Source organism: Schistocerca gregaria, chromosome 3 (genome assembly GCF_023897955.1).
Source record: "Schistocerca gregaria isolate iqSchGreg1 chromosome 3, iqSchGreg1.2, whole genome shotgun sequence".
NCBI classification, from domain to species: domain Eukaryota; kingdom Metazoa; phylum Arthropoda; class Insecta; order Orthoptera; family Acrididae; genus Schistocerca; species Schistocerca gregaria.
In genome coordinates this window covers 319,846,164-319,858,297 of record NC_064922.1, presented here as the reverse complement: position 1 = coordinate 319,858,297, position 12,134 = coordinate 319,846,164, and the positions used below count along the sequence as shown (strand labels likewise).

Below are 12,134 nucleotides of genomic sequence, written 5' to 3'. Positions count from 1 at the left end.
CAGTCGAGGCATATAATTGCATAGACTACAACCAAACTGAGTAACATCAGTTCGCTGTTTGACCATTCCTGCAAACCTCTGCAGCTAGTGCCCAGCTCCTGTGGGGAAAGTGGGGCTAGGGGCACTCAAGCTGGAATGTCAATGGAACCATTTTTCATCACAAATGGTTTATCAACCAGATTATCAATTTACTAGTCCAAACCCACTGCACCAGATGTGTGCAATGGCTTAATAGTAGTAGTAATTGAGAGAAAATACCACAAACCACATTAAAACTGCACTTGGAAAAGAATAAGTAAAAAATCTCTTAACATCAAACACTGCCACGATTCAATGACCACATTTTAAAGCTTATACATGTAAGTCTACCTCCACAACTTCTAAGCGAAGGCAGGACACTACAGTCTACGACGACTCTCCCACACATCATCTCCCCATTTTACAGAAAGGAAAGAATTTTTCAAATACTGCCTGTTGGATCCTGTTTCCAGATCTTTGGCCCACATTTAAAAATTTTACTGTCTTGCCTGCACAAGTTACAACTATTCAAAATCTGCAATTGTGATTTCACAGTTTTGACTTAACTTTCAATTCTATTCAACCATTCACACCATCTTCAGTGAACGTTCTATGTCATTGCAGTAACTAATGTAATTTTATACATCAAACAAATTTTGTCTTTCCAAGCGGGAAAGCGCCAGTTGACAGGCACAATAAAATAGCACACAAACCCACACACAAAATTTCTAGCTTTCGCAACCAACGGTTGCTTCTTCAGGAAAGAGGGAAGGAGAGGGGAAAGACAAGTGCGTGCGTGCGTGTGCGTGCGTGCGTTTACACCTGTCCTTTCCCCCCCCCCCCCCCCCCCCTACGGTAAGTCTTTCCACTCCCGGGATTGGAATGACTCCTTACCTTCCCCTTAAAACCCACATCCTTTCGTCTTTCCCTCTTTCCTGAAGAAGCAACCGTTGGTTGCTAAAGCTAGAAATTTTGTGTGTGTGTTTGTGTGTTATTTTGTGCATGTCACCAGCGCTTTCCCGCTTGGTAAGTCTTGAAATCTTTGTTTTTAATATATTTTTCCAATTCGGAAGTTTGTTTCTATTTTATTTACAAATTTTGTCTTTCACTATACAACTGCCGAACATCTGCTAGATGTCTATGCAAAAAACAAAATCTACAACATTCCTGAGAGGTCTTTAATACGATAGCCATATTTCTCACCAGCACAAAAGATGTAATGTCAGTATCAAGCTATCACCCACTCTATTCACCCTTTTACATACTTACCTTTAATACCACTTCCAAATTCTATACAAAACTTACACCCTTCATTTTTCAAACACCTACCCTGTACTTATATTCCCTCCATGCAGATCATCCAGTTTGGCTGCTACTGTTAATTATCTTGAGATTTGTTTTTCCAAATATATCCACAACACTTTTATTCTATCTACAATAACAACACTATGTTTATCCAGAAACTACTACAACTACTACAACTACTACAACTACTACTACTACTACTACTACTACACTTCCCTCCAGCACCAGCCCCCCCCCCCCCCCACCTTTTCAAAAAAGCTATATCTTCATTGGTGAATCTTGGGTTCTATTTGACTGACCAACTTTTTTCCCTCCATTCTCTACGAGAAATATCCAAATGTGCAATAATGTGGACCTGCTTTAACGTCTACATTCTTCATAACAGCACAATTCAACAGCCCTATAAATCAGTTTATAATGTGTTGCTTCATTAATTTGTGATACATATAGTATCATATAGTATTTTGTTAATAACAGAAGAGTGGGATAGGAACAGTCAAATAAAATACAAAATGCACAAAAATATTTGAGAATTTAATGAAAAACAAATATCAATATCATTGAAACATACGGATAAAATGAAAACTGTGCTATCAGACTCCACAGGCTAAAATTTTATGCCAATAAATGCAGCTGTAGTTTAAGTTATATAGAATACACAATAATGGTACTGTGATTAAGTAACATGACTATTCTGATGGGACTTCTCAAAAATATCAACACACATTAATTTCTAATTATCTATCTGTGTATTTGTGTGTAAGTAAACTAACAGTCCTACACTTTCATGAAAAATACATAAAATTTCACTGTAAATGTGAAAACTTCTAAGCTACTAATTTACAGGTAGTCATATGGAAGGGAAACATTCAAATTTATCTCAACACTCATTCAATTTGTGAAACTGGACAATCACTATTTTTACATTTATGTTTCTTATTCGAACACAAGTACACTTTCACAATTGCAACATTTGGTGTAAATTGAACACATATGTATTCATATCCCACATACCAAAAAAAACAGTCAATTTATGTTAGACTTTAAAAAAAAAAAAATAATAATCTTTCATTGAGGCTCAGTCTCTGCGACGTTTCTTCTGCTCCTGTAGCACAAAAAGAAGATGTTCATTTATTGCCATAAAAATCTAACAGAAAATCTTGTAATAACCATGTCAAATAAAACTATAGACACACACAGCTATTCTGTGGGCTGGTGATACAATAAAACATATTTTTTAACATTTGCAACACTATGTATGCAAACTTCTTATAACCAAAATATTCTAACACTTTTCAATTTCCCATTCCTTAAACAGGTATTAGAGTGCAATGATTTTATGAATAAAGAACCATATTGCAATGCAGTAAGAGGTCATGTGAAAACAAGTTTTTCAAAATACTAAAACTAACAAATCTTACCTTCTGGGTCAAAATAATTACTAGGCGTCTAAATATTCCAATGAAATCAATGAACAAGTCAAGTGAATGTTCAACAAAATCTTTGTCACCATTTCTTCTTTTTTCAATAATCAGTTGGGTGTCATACAGGACGAAGGCACACATCAAGGCCAAACCAATGTACAGAGAAGCCTGTGAACACATTACACACAGTGCTAAATTAATCATTGTAACAGGGAAGAGGAAAATAATATGATGAGAACTATCTGCAGAACAAGTATTTTATTACCAGTCCAAGTATTAGCACAAACTCACTTTCATGTAGCTGTAATTGGTTGTATCCGACAAAGATTGTGCACATATGTCAGTGAACACAAGTGACTTCTAAACATTATCACTACAGACAGACATTATAAACACCTTATACACATTATCCATAGCACAACTATAACACACTTAGTGGTGTCAGCTCTCCGAGACTGCAGACGTGTGTGAAAGTTGCGTTTGCGTGAGTGGGTGAGTGAGAGAGTGCTGCTGACAGGGCCTTAATGGCTGAAAGCTAAAATCGTGTGATTCTTTTTGTTGTGACTATTGTGACTCAGCATCTCCGCTATATGGTGAGTAGCAACTTCCCTTCTCTGGTATTGTTACACTTAATAGTTATGTTGCACCAAACTGAAACAACTTGGGGGAGGGGGGGGGGGGGCTGGGCTGAAAGTACAGTTATACAGATACAAAATTCACAATTAACTGAAAGTTGTGCACAAACATTAACATGTACATACTGAAACGACTGCTAAACAGCTACAATATTTTAGTCACAACATCTCCCAACAGTGAACTGTGTAAATCTAATACTGGAAAACAGTTTCAGGTCATAGTGTTCCAAAACAGTACTAAATAGTCTTCTTCAAAACAGACTTACATCCTTGGAAACTACCTTTTAATTGGCACCAAATGCCCAAATTCCCTGAGCCGTAACAAATTTGAGTAATAACATCACTCAAAAGGTTATTCATCTAGTCAATAAACAGTGCTTCAAGAGTAAAGCTACAAAATTCTAAATTTAAACACTCCTTATCTAAAATGTCACAACCCACACAACGAATATTTTTTAATAAAAAGCTGATATTCTACTGGAAAGTAGTGAAAAATTTTCTCAAAACACAACCATCTAAACAATTATATGTCGTTACATGTTCTAATTCAAGATGCCAATCACACAAATTTACACATGAAATACTGTGCTGAAACAGTGCAATTCTAAACTAAAAATAAAATCAAAAACTTATTACCTGGAACAAATAATATGAACCAACAAATACGTTGATCACTGAAAATATGAAAAGTGTGCTGACTAATGACAGCAGGGTACCTCCCAGATAAAGCCATCGCCCTCTCTCAGCGAACATTGCACAAAGAGAGAACGAAACAAAGATTATGCAGGTGCAGAAAAATGCTGTTACAATTATGCTCGGGTCAACCTCAATTACAGCATCCAGAAGTGGGCCCATTCCATGTCCTGCAATTAACAATAAATGGAAATCATACAATGCAATGTGGAAATATTAGAAAGAGAAGACACTTATCAACAGAAACTACTTATATACTTGCCTTTAGTAATCAGTTCTTTTATTACTTTTATTGTAAACATTGAACACAAGCAACAGAATCTGCTCATCATTGGGATAAACTTAACTGTACACTTCTGTTAGCAAATATATATTGTCAGCTCCCAGGGTATCAAAGCAAACAATTCTCTCTCTCTCTCTCTCTCTCTCTCTCTCTCTCTCTCACTCACCTCTTAACTATAATTACATGGTAATAGATTTTCTTTCAACACAGAAATACATATTTGGACTACATATTACGTAACTTGAGCTTCCACTCCCAGCAGCAGAGCACACCAGTGCCACAAATAATATACTACTATTGAAAATTTTGCAAGACCATAGTTCATATCTGCGTAAGGTTGCAAACTGACTCCAAAGGCACCCCTCATGGCCTACTGAATTGGCTACACAAGAAAGAGATCTGTTCTGAATGGTCTGCAATCTGGCAATCTGAAATCTGCACCAAGCACAGTGACATGCAGCTCTCAAAACTATCATGATCACAGGGACATGAAACAATAAGGCAATGATGCAATTCTGTACCACAGAAAGGCCTTCAATGTAACCTCTATATCATCAGTGGTCTAAATTATTTCAAAATAGAGAAGAAATTCGGAAACAACATACATAACTGTGCAAACCACAACCTGTTTCTCTATTGGTCTAATCTTTTTGAAATGGCAGTGCCATGCCTGATGTGGTGGGCTTTCTTTCCCAACAACTATCATCATGATATCCACTATCACTCCACCACTCAATGTGCCAACACCTAAGCCCTCTCCTGCCTACCTGCAGGGCGACACACATGCACATTCGATCACTAGCAAGCAATATGTCTCCTGGTTGAGGAATATGCACCATACCAGTTCTACTAACCAGAACCACCACAGTCAAGTGGCATAAGTGGAGCTAGTCTCCTCAAATACCCAGACTCCACATTAATCCCATCACATCAATGCAGTTTATGACACTAAAATTTCTGAAAATAAAAAACCAGCTTGTGTATTAGGATTTCTCGTTCAATAGACCATTGATGCTAGCTCACTCTTTCTTTGGAAGTCTGAGATACGCTCTTGATTAAAGCTATGCTAAGCTCTCATGTCATTCGTTTTGTTGTATCTGAAAGCATACAAAACATTCTGAATTCTCGGAGAGTGTAGATATTGCAATAGTGAATATCACACAGAAGTTCAGCAGAGGAATAGAGGACATTCCCACATATGGTAGTCACAAAAGTTGGGCAGACAAATGCAGGCTCCAGAAAGGTACATGCGAAGAAAATGTAGATAACAAAAGAAACACTTTACCCAAACAATGGAAAGTCTACGATGGAATAACAATACTAGGAAAGGATAGATTACAGTCGCAGAGAGGCACAAGAAAAGGACTGCTACGCATTGTTTTTATTGGTTGGGAGGGGGGGGGGGGGGGGAGGGGAGGGGTGAGAAATAAAGAAGGGAAAAAGGACTAGTGGTTCATTAGTGGACTAAGGGGCTGCATTGTCCTGGAGTGTGAGCATGGAAGGTGATATGTAAGTGAAGGACAAGGTGTGGTGAAGCTGAAGTCATGGGGGAGAGGGCTTATGGGAACATAGAATACATTGCAGAGACAGTTACCAACTGTGAAATTCAGAAAAGCTGGTGTTGGTACGATGGATCCAGATGGCACAGGCTGTGAAGCAGTGTTGGGCAGCTTGTTCAGCAACTGTGTTCTCAAACTGCCTCTTTGCTACAGTCAGTGGCTATACATGCATACAGACAGCTTGTTCGTCATCATGCCGATGAGCAAAGCAGCACACTGGTTGCAGCTTAGTTTGTACATCACATGATAATATGGGAACTTCTCAACTTCTCATTTTCACTCACTATGATCATGTTTGAAGATCACATTGGCTACAAAATTTACAGTAGGGCACTGAAAACACCACTGAACACTCATTCATTGCCAGAGAATGTGTGGCAAATGCACATAACAGACCTGAACTCTACTGCCATTGTTCCCGACTCCAACTATAGAAGAGGGGCTGACAGCCACAAATCCAGTATAAAATCTGACAGGAATTTCATCGTGTCATGAAGCTTTGTTAAATTTTAATGATTTCAGCTCAACACCACTAATTTCACTCATCTTTTCAATTGTGTGAGGATTAAACTGGGACAATTCTCGTGTTCCTCAGAGAGTGATATGTAGGGGGTTTTAGTATAGGAAGAGTGTCATCATTTGAAGCCGGTTGTTTAAACTCTGGCAGTGGACTTTCTCATCTGGTTCTTGTGGCTGGCATCTTACATATTGTTGTCTACTACACCTACATGAGTCAACAGAGAGAACATGGTCATTAAAATTCACAGTGCCGCAACTCTCCTTAGAATGCTGATGTCACCCTCTGCATTTTTTCTTGTGGAAGTTGCCCATGCATTCACACAGCAAGTTAATTCACTGGCTGTCTATAAGGCACATATTACCTCGAAATTTATGTCATCGGTTTATGAAGGTGGTATTATGTTGTTTCATATTTGAAAACTGGTGACCCGTAACATGACCCTCTTAACAGCCAGTCTTCATTTTTCCCAGTCATATGCACCCCTGAGTAGCTGGTCCCATGTTCCATCCACCTCTTCTCAATGGTCTGCCATCTCTTCCCTTCAACCTTGCATTGGATGATCATCCTATCAAGCTATCCTCTGTCTTCTAAGTATGTGACAAAGAACTGCGGAATTCACTGTATACAAAAACTGAACCTCTTGTTCTCCCTGAGCTCGAAGGAATGACTTGGTCCATTTGCCAATCCATGATATTTTCAGGAACTTCCTATATGCACACATCTCAAAAGCATCAGTTCTTTCTGCTTTAGTTATTGTCCATGTTTCAGCATCATACAGGAAACAGCAGAGATTTCAGCGCTCTCGATTTATTATGTTTCATTAAGGTTCAACTTTTCCCCAATCACTGTCAGCTATAATGCAGCTTCCCTACCCTCAACAATTCTATGCCACTTTTTATTGTGTAGAAACATCCTCTTTTTGACCCACCAAGGCCTAATAGACAATGCAATCAACTGTACATTCCTGTCTATCATCATAATCTTTGCCTTTTCGTTATCCCAAAATCTAAAAGTCTTGCACAGCAAAGTTAATTGCTACCAAATACTGACAAAAAAGACTATGTAATGACTCTTGTAGTACGGGGTATCACATATCAAAGACATAATTGGATGTAACGGTAAATTGCACCTCTGGGCAACAGCGACAAAAGCCAACCACTTTTACAAAACTGGCCTGACAATATTGCGGACTGATGACCCTGTAGTTTGGTCCCTTTATACCACGAACCAAACCCAAAACCAAATTGTGCCCTCACAACAATATCGACTCTAGGTAGACAGAAACACCATAAGGTAAAACAGTTGCAGAGAGAGAGAGAGAGAGAGAGAGAGAGAGAGAGAGAGAGAGAGAGAGAGAGAGAGAGAGAAGGAGGTGGGGGGATTGCAATCATGGCTGCACAAGGTAGAAGGTTCTGCACTCCTCAAATGGACAGGAGGGCACGGGGAAGGGGGATCCCATAATCAACATTACAGCTACAGGGAAACATCATATGGTATGCCGCACACTGCCATACAACTGCGGCAAGACAAAACAGGGCTGAAGGAATTCATCAATTAAAGTGTTAAGATGTTAATATCTAACATTAACCACAACCACATTCAGAAATTATACCTGGATACTGGTGATAATGTAAGCAACTGACACAGTGAGTTAATCATCACATTTTAATGGCTGATGTAATCAAATATGATAGTACATAGGCCTATTAGTGTCAACAAATGCCAAGAAATCAAAAGATTATTCAATCTCTTTCACAGTTCGATAGCTACCAACGTTTCTAGAAATTACACACTTTACAGTTGAAAGCACTTCATTGTGCGTGTCACTGGTGCAATTCCACTTAGGCCTACATAAAACAATAATCCATTTTGCATCATCCCAAGCACCGATGAGCCTGCATCCTACACACTGTGTACCCTTTACAAATACTGTTAAGGGGTTTGCTAATACAAAACATTTAAAAAACAGTTGATCCAAGCTACAACTGGTTGCCCTTAACACATGTAACTTGTTAAAAGCAACAATCATCTAAGGGAGGAGAAAAATGAAAACAACTGTGCTGTCCTAAGCTGCATGTCTCAACGTTTACATAAACCACAATGAGAAACAGTAAGACAGACACAGAACGTCTAATTGTAGCATTTGAGCAATACAGGAAAGTACTCCAGAGGCCCCATGTTTCATAGATGCCACATACAAAAGAGTCACACCAACAGAACCTGTAGGATGTTTGCTTTGTAGCACGATGTAGTAATGTAGTAGCATGTGACATACAGGTGCACAGAGAAGAAGAATAGAACATTGACATTTCTTTGGAATAGAGTTTTTAGTGACCGACTAACCCACAGTATAGCCCAGTTTGCTGCAAGTCTATCAAGAATTCAGTTAATCTAACATTTCTGCCATTGAAGAAAGAAATATCTTATTTAACTATCATAAAATAGATACTCCGCATTATAAACCCTCCGTCAGGTGCACCTACTGTTGTCAGATTAGCAGGCATGCGTAGTAAAATTTACATCTTGGTCATTTGTTAGTAAAAACAAATGTGTCAAACTATTACATTTACTGAAGAAAGCAGTTCATATTCACTATCTTCAACATTTATAACAGAAGCATATGCTCTTATAGTTCTTCAAATAACAATTTAGCCAGTTTTTCTGATGTATGTTCACTTTCGTAACACTTTTCACAGACAATTTGTTTGCAAAGTAATTACGACAACGTTCAGAAAAAAGAAAAAGTAGCCAATGTCCATCTCCTTGAATTCCTTGAAATGGAGTATCAGGAACACATTTTAGCTATGTCAACTCCAACTTTTGTCATGTGGACTGTTACGTTTTCAGCTATGTGTATTTCTTCTTCCACTGCCACTATATCATGCACAGCAGACAAAAGTGTACTAACACAGTTTGTACAAAGAACATATGAAACTAAGGTCTTATTCAACTGAAATCCAAACATTTCACTTCCAATTTCATTTTGTTTGAGAGAAATTATTGAAGAATTTCATGTCTGTTCTTTTGTCATTATGCCAATGCAAGTTATAGTCTTCTGCAGCAAATTTGCAGAAAGGAGGTAGCTATTGTACCAATTGTCAGTTGTAAGGTTCCTGTTCGAATTTTCTATAGACAGCACATATCTTTTCACTATGTCTTCCAGAGCATTAGATACCAGATATTATCCTTTGGTTGCATGTCGCAACAAACCTTCAGATTACAGCAATAAAATGTTTGACTCGTACAGAGAAAACATTTTTGTCCCATATTTATCCAGTTGACTGGGTATGTACTGAATCCACCTATAGCTATCACCATAGGGGTTAAGCACTTCATCTATCGTGAATTTACCAGGCTGTAATAATGTTGGCAGTTAGCAGCAAAGAGATCAGATACTGTGCAAACTGTAACCAACTCAGTTTTTCTCCTGTCATTCCGCATTCCCATATCAACAAACCACATACAACATAGAAAAAACAGAAACCTATTGTGACTCACTGCAGTCCTAAGCAGTAGCATTCCTGTTCCGTCTGCTGCCAAGAGGTCCAGTACATTAGCATGGTCTTTGTCACTTCATTACCTCTTTTGCACGAGAATTGATGTGGTTAGAATTGATGCGCTTTATATAGGTATTTGTATAGTTTACGATTTGATCTATCAAGTCGAGGTCAATTACTTTCATCAAGCAGAAACTCAGTTATACCCATCACATTTCTCTTCTGATCTGGTGGAATTTGCACAATGTTTTTTTTTTTTTTTTTGTTGGTTTTTGATGTTTTAGCACACTCGCTTTTACACCAACGTGAAACATCTTTTCAATAAAGAACTTTCTTACAGCTGGTGTCTATTCAGGATCATGCCTTAATCATAAAAAACCTTAACCATAAAAACTACTGTTGTTTACAACAGTGCGTCCACCCAAAAGATAACCATTCTATCATACTATAGTTTTCAGGCTCGTGCAATGCAACTAGACACCACCATTGTGCAATCTGTACTGAACATGATTCTAACACTTTTCTTGGATGATAAGCCCTTCAAATAAGAACTACCCAAACAACAATGTTATGTATCTGATACGTTACTTACCAGAAAAAAATGCAAAACCCAGAAGATACCCCAAACGCAGCTGCATGTTTTTTCCATTATAAGGTGTTCCCATGAGTAACATCAGCAAACCCATAGCTCCTAGAGCACTGAGAAACCCAGCAGTAAAAACTTCTGTGTATATATGAATGTATGCTCCAAGTGCTGCAGCAGCAGTTGAGAAAGTTAAGCAGGCGTAGACATTCTGGAGATGTTGTCTAACAGGCGCCTCTCTAGAACACAATAAAAACGTGTAATTACTCTAAACACTAATTCTTTTACAAAGGCAATGTAGGGATAGACTGACTAAACACAAATATTTACAAATTTATTTGAATTCTATCGACATGGAACATATGAAATAAAGTCCAACAATAGGCAAATAGCATTGTCAACAATATCTACGCATCTTATCAAAAATCTTGAATGTTTCCTCTTCCAAATTTGAGTAACATGCATTCAAAACTCAAATTAACATGTCACTATAATTACTATTGGTAGTCTGACCCACTACACTGTTTGGACCCGCCCAGAAATAATCACTCGTTTTAATTTGATCTCTCTAATTAACAAAACACATGGGACACTGAAAATAAGTAATTTAATATTTCTTAGCGATTTCCAAACTCAAAAGTTAGACTGACAGTGATACACACAAAATTACAAATGCAGTTAGCTTATCAGTATTGCGCAGTACTTTACATATCACAATTTAATAACTACATCCAACAATCTTACTTACAGTTTAGAATTAAAGTTGCGCACAAAACTATGTAGAGTGGCCATTTTGTTACTCGGTTAAAGCCAAGACACCGAGATATCCACTTGATAGAGCTCTCGCCAATATTCTAGAAACAGATACACAACACCACTGGCTAATGCGTGACTGGTTAATTTTCAGGAAGTACACGTCCCACTTCACAGACGTCACTATTTTATTACGTCACAAAACATCAGATTTTGTACGACTATCCCACAAGGCAACACATATTTACTACGAAGCTCCTTGAATATCGACTAGATATATCGATACGTGAAACGATATCTACAACTAAATAAGGACGATTCCCGCTAGATGTCAAGGGAACGTCAAATAGTGGCAACGAAACCTCAACACATTGTCAGTTCTCTTAGCCCAGTGCCAATAGGTGAAATTAAGGTTATAAGATACCATAAGTGATACAAATTCCACAAGTCAAAACATATTTACCACGAAGATCCTTGACCCTCATCTAGACTTATCGATAAGAGAAACGATATCTACAACGAAATAAGGACAATTCCCACTAGGCGTCAACCGAACTTAAAGTCTACTTTACACGACGGCATTGGGTTGCGGCACTAGTTTTTTAACGAGTTGCACGCAAGTAGTTTTATATATGACTGTAGACACGGCGACACCAGTATACACTTCAGTTTCGCCTGAGTTGTGTCTGAAATGAAAGTTTTGACAGCTGCATGTCGAACCACTTGTGATGGAGTTAAAGCTTGTTGCATGGAATCGCTGCATAAGAAAAAAATTTATAAACGTGTTTCGATTTGTGACTGGATGAAGAAAAGACGTCAGCTCGATTGCTCAGCATCCTTGCTGAAATAATTTATAACGGAAGA

The 12,134-nt window shown here is 38.1% G+C and overlaps 1 protein-coding gene across 1 annotated transcript; it reads right to left on the bottom strand.

Annotated features, from left to right (window-relative positions):
- Positions 1 to 1,836: 1,836 nt before the first annotated feature.
- Positions 1,837 to 11,692, bottom strand: LOC126353818 (probable Bax inhibitor 1). The gene is made up of 5 exons (XM_050002932.1): positions 11,266 to 11,692; positions 10,527 to 10,756; positions 4,019 to 4,245; positions 2,745 to 2,915; positions 1,837 to 2,428 (listed from the first exon to the last, which is right to left on the bottom strand). The coding sequence occupies exons 1-5, from the start codon at positions 11,307 to 11,309 to the stop codon at positions 2,402 to 2,404; spliced, it is 699 nt and encodes a 232-aa protein (XP_049858889.1). The 5' UTR covers positions 11,310 to 11,692; the 3' UTR covers positions 1,837 to 2,401.
- Between the last annotated feature and the right edge of the window lie 442 nt (positions 11,693 to 12,134).

What these genes read in the sequence shown, in the direction of transcription:
- LOC126353818 (XM_050002932.1), bottom strand. Translation starts at nt 11,309, where the DNA reads ATGGCCACTCTACATAGTTTTGTGCGCAACTTTAATTCTAAACT. An exon ending in CGCAACTTTAATTCTAAACT is followed by an intron (nt 10,757 to 11,265) that starts GTAAGTAAGATT and finishes ATTGTGTTCTAG; the next exon opens with AGAGGCGCCTGTTAGACAAC. An exon ending in GTTCATATTATTTGTTCCAG is followed by an intron (nt 2,916 to 4,018) that starts GTAATAAGTTTT and finishes ATGTGTTCACAG; the next exon opens with GCTTCTCTGTACATTGGTTT.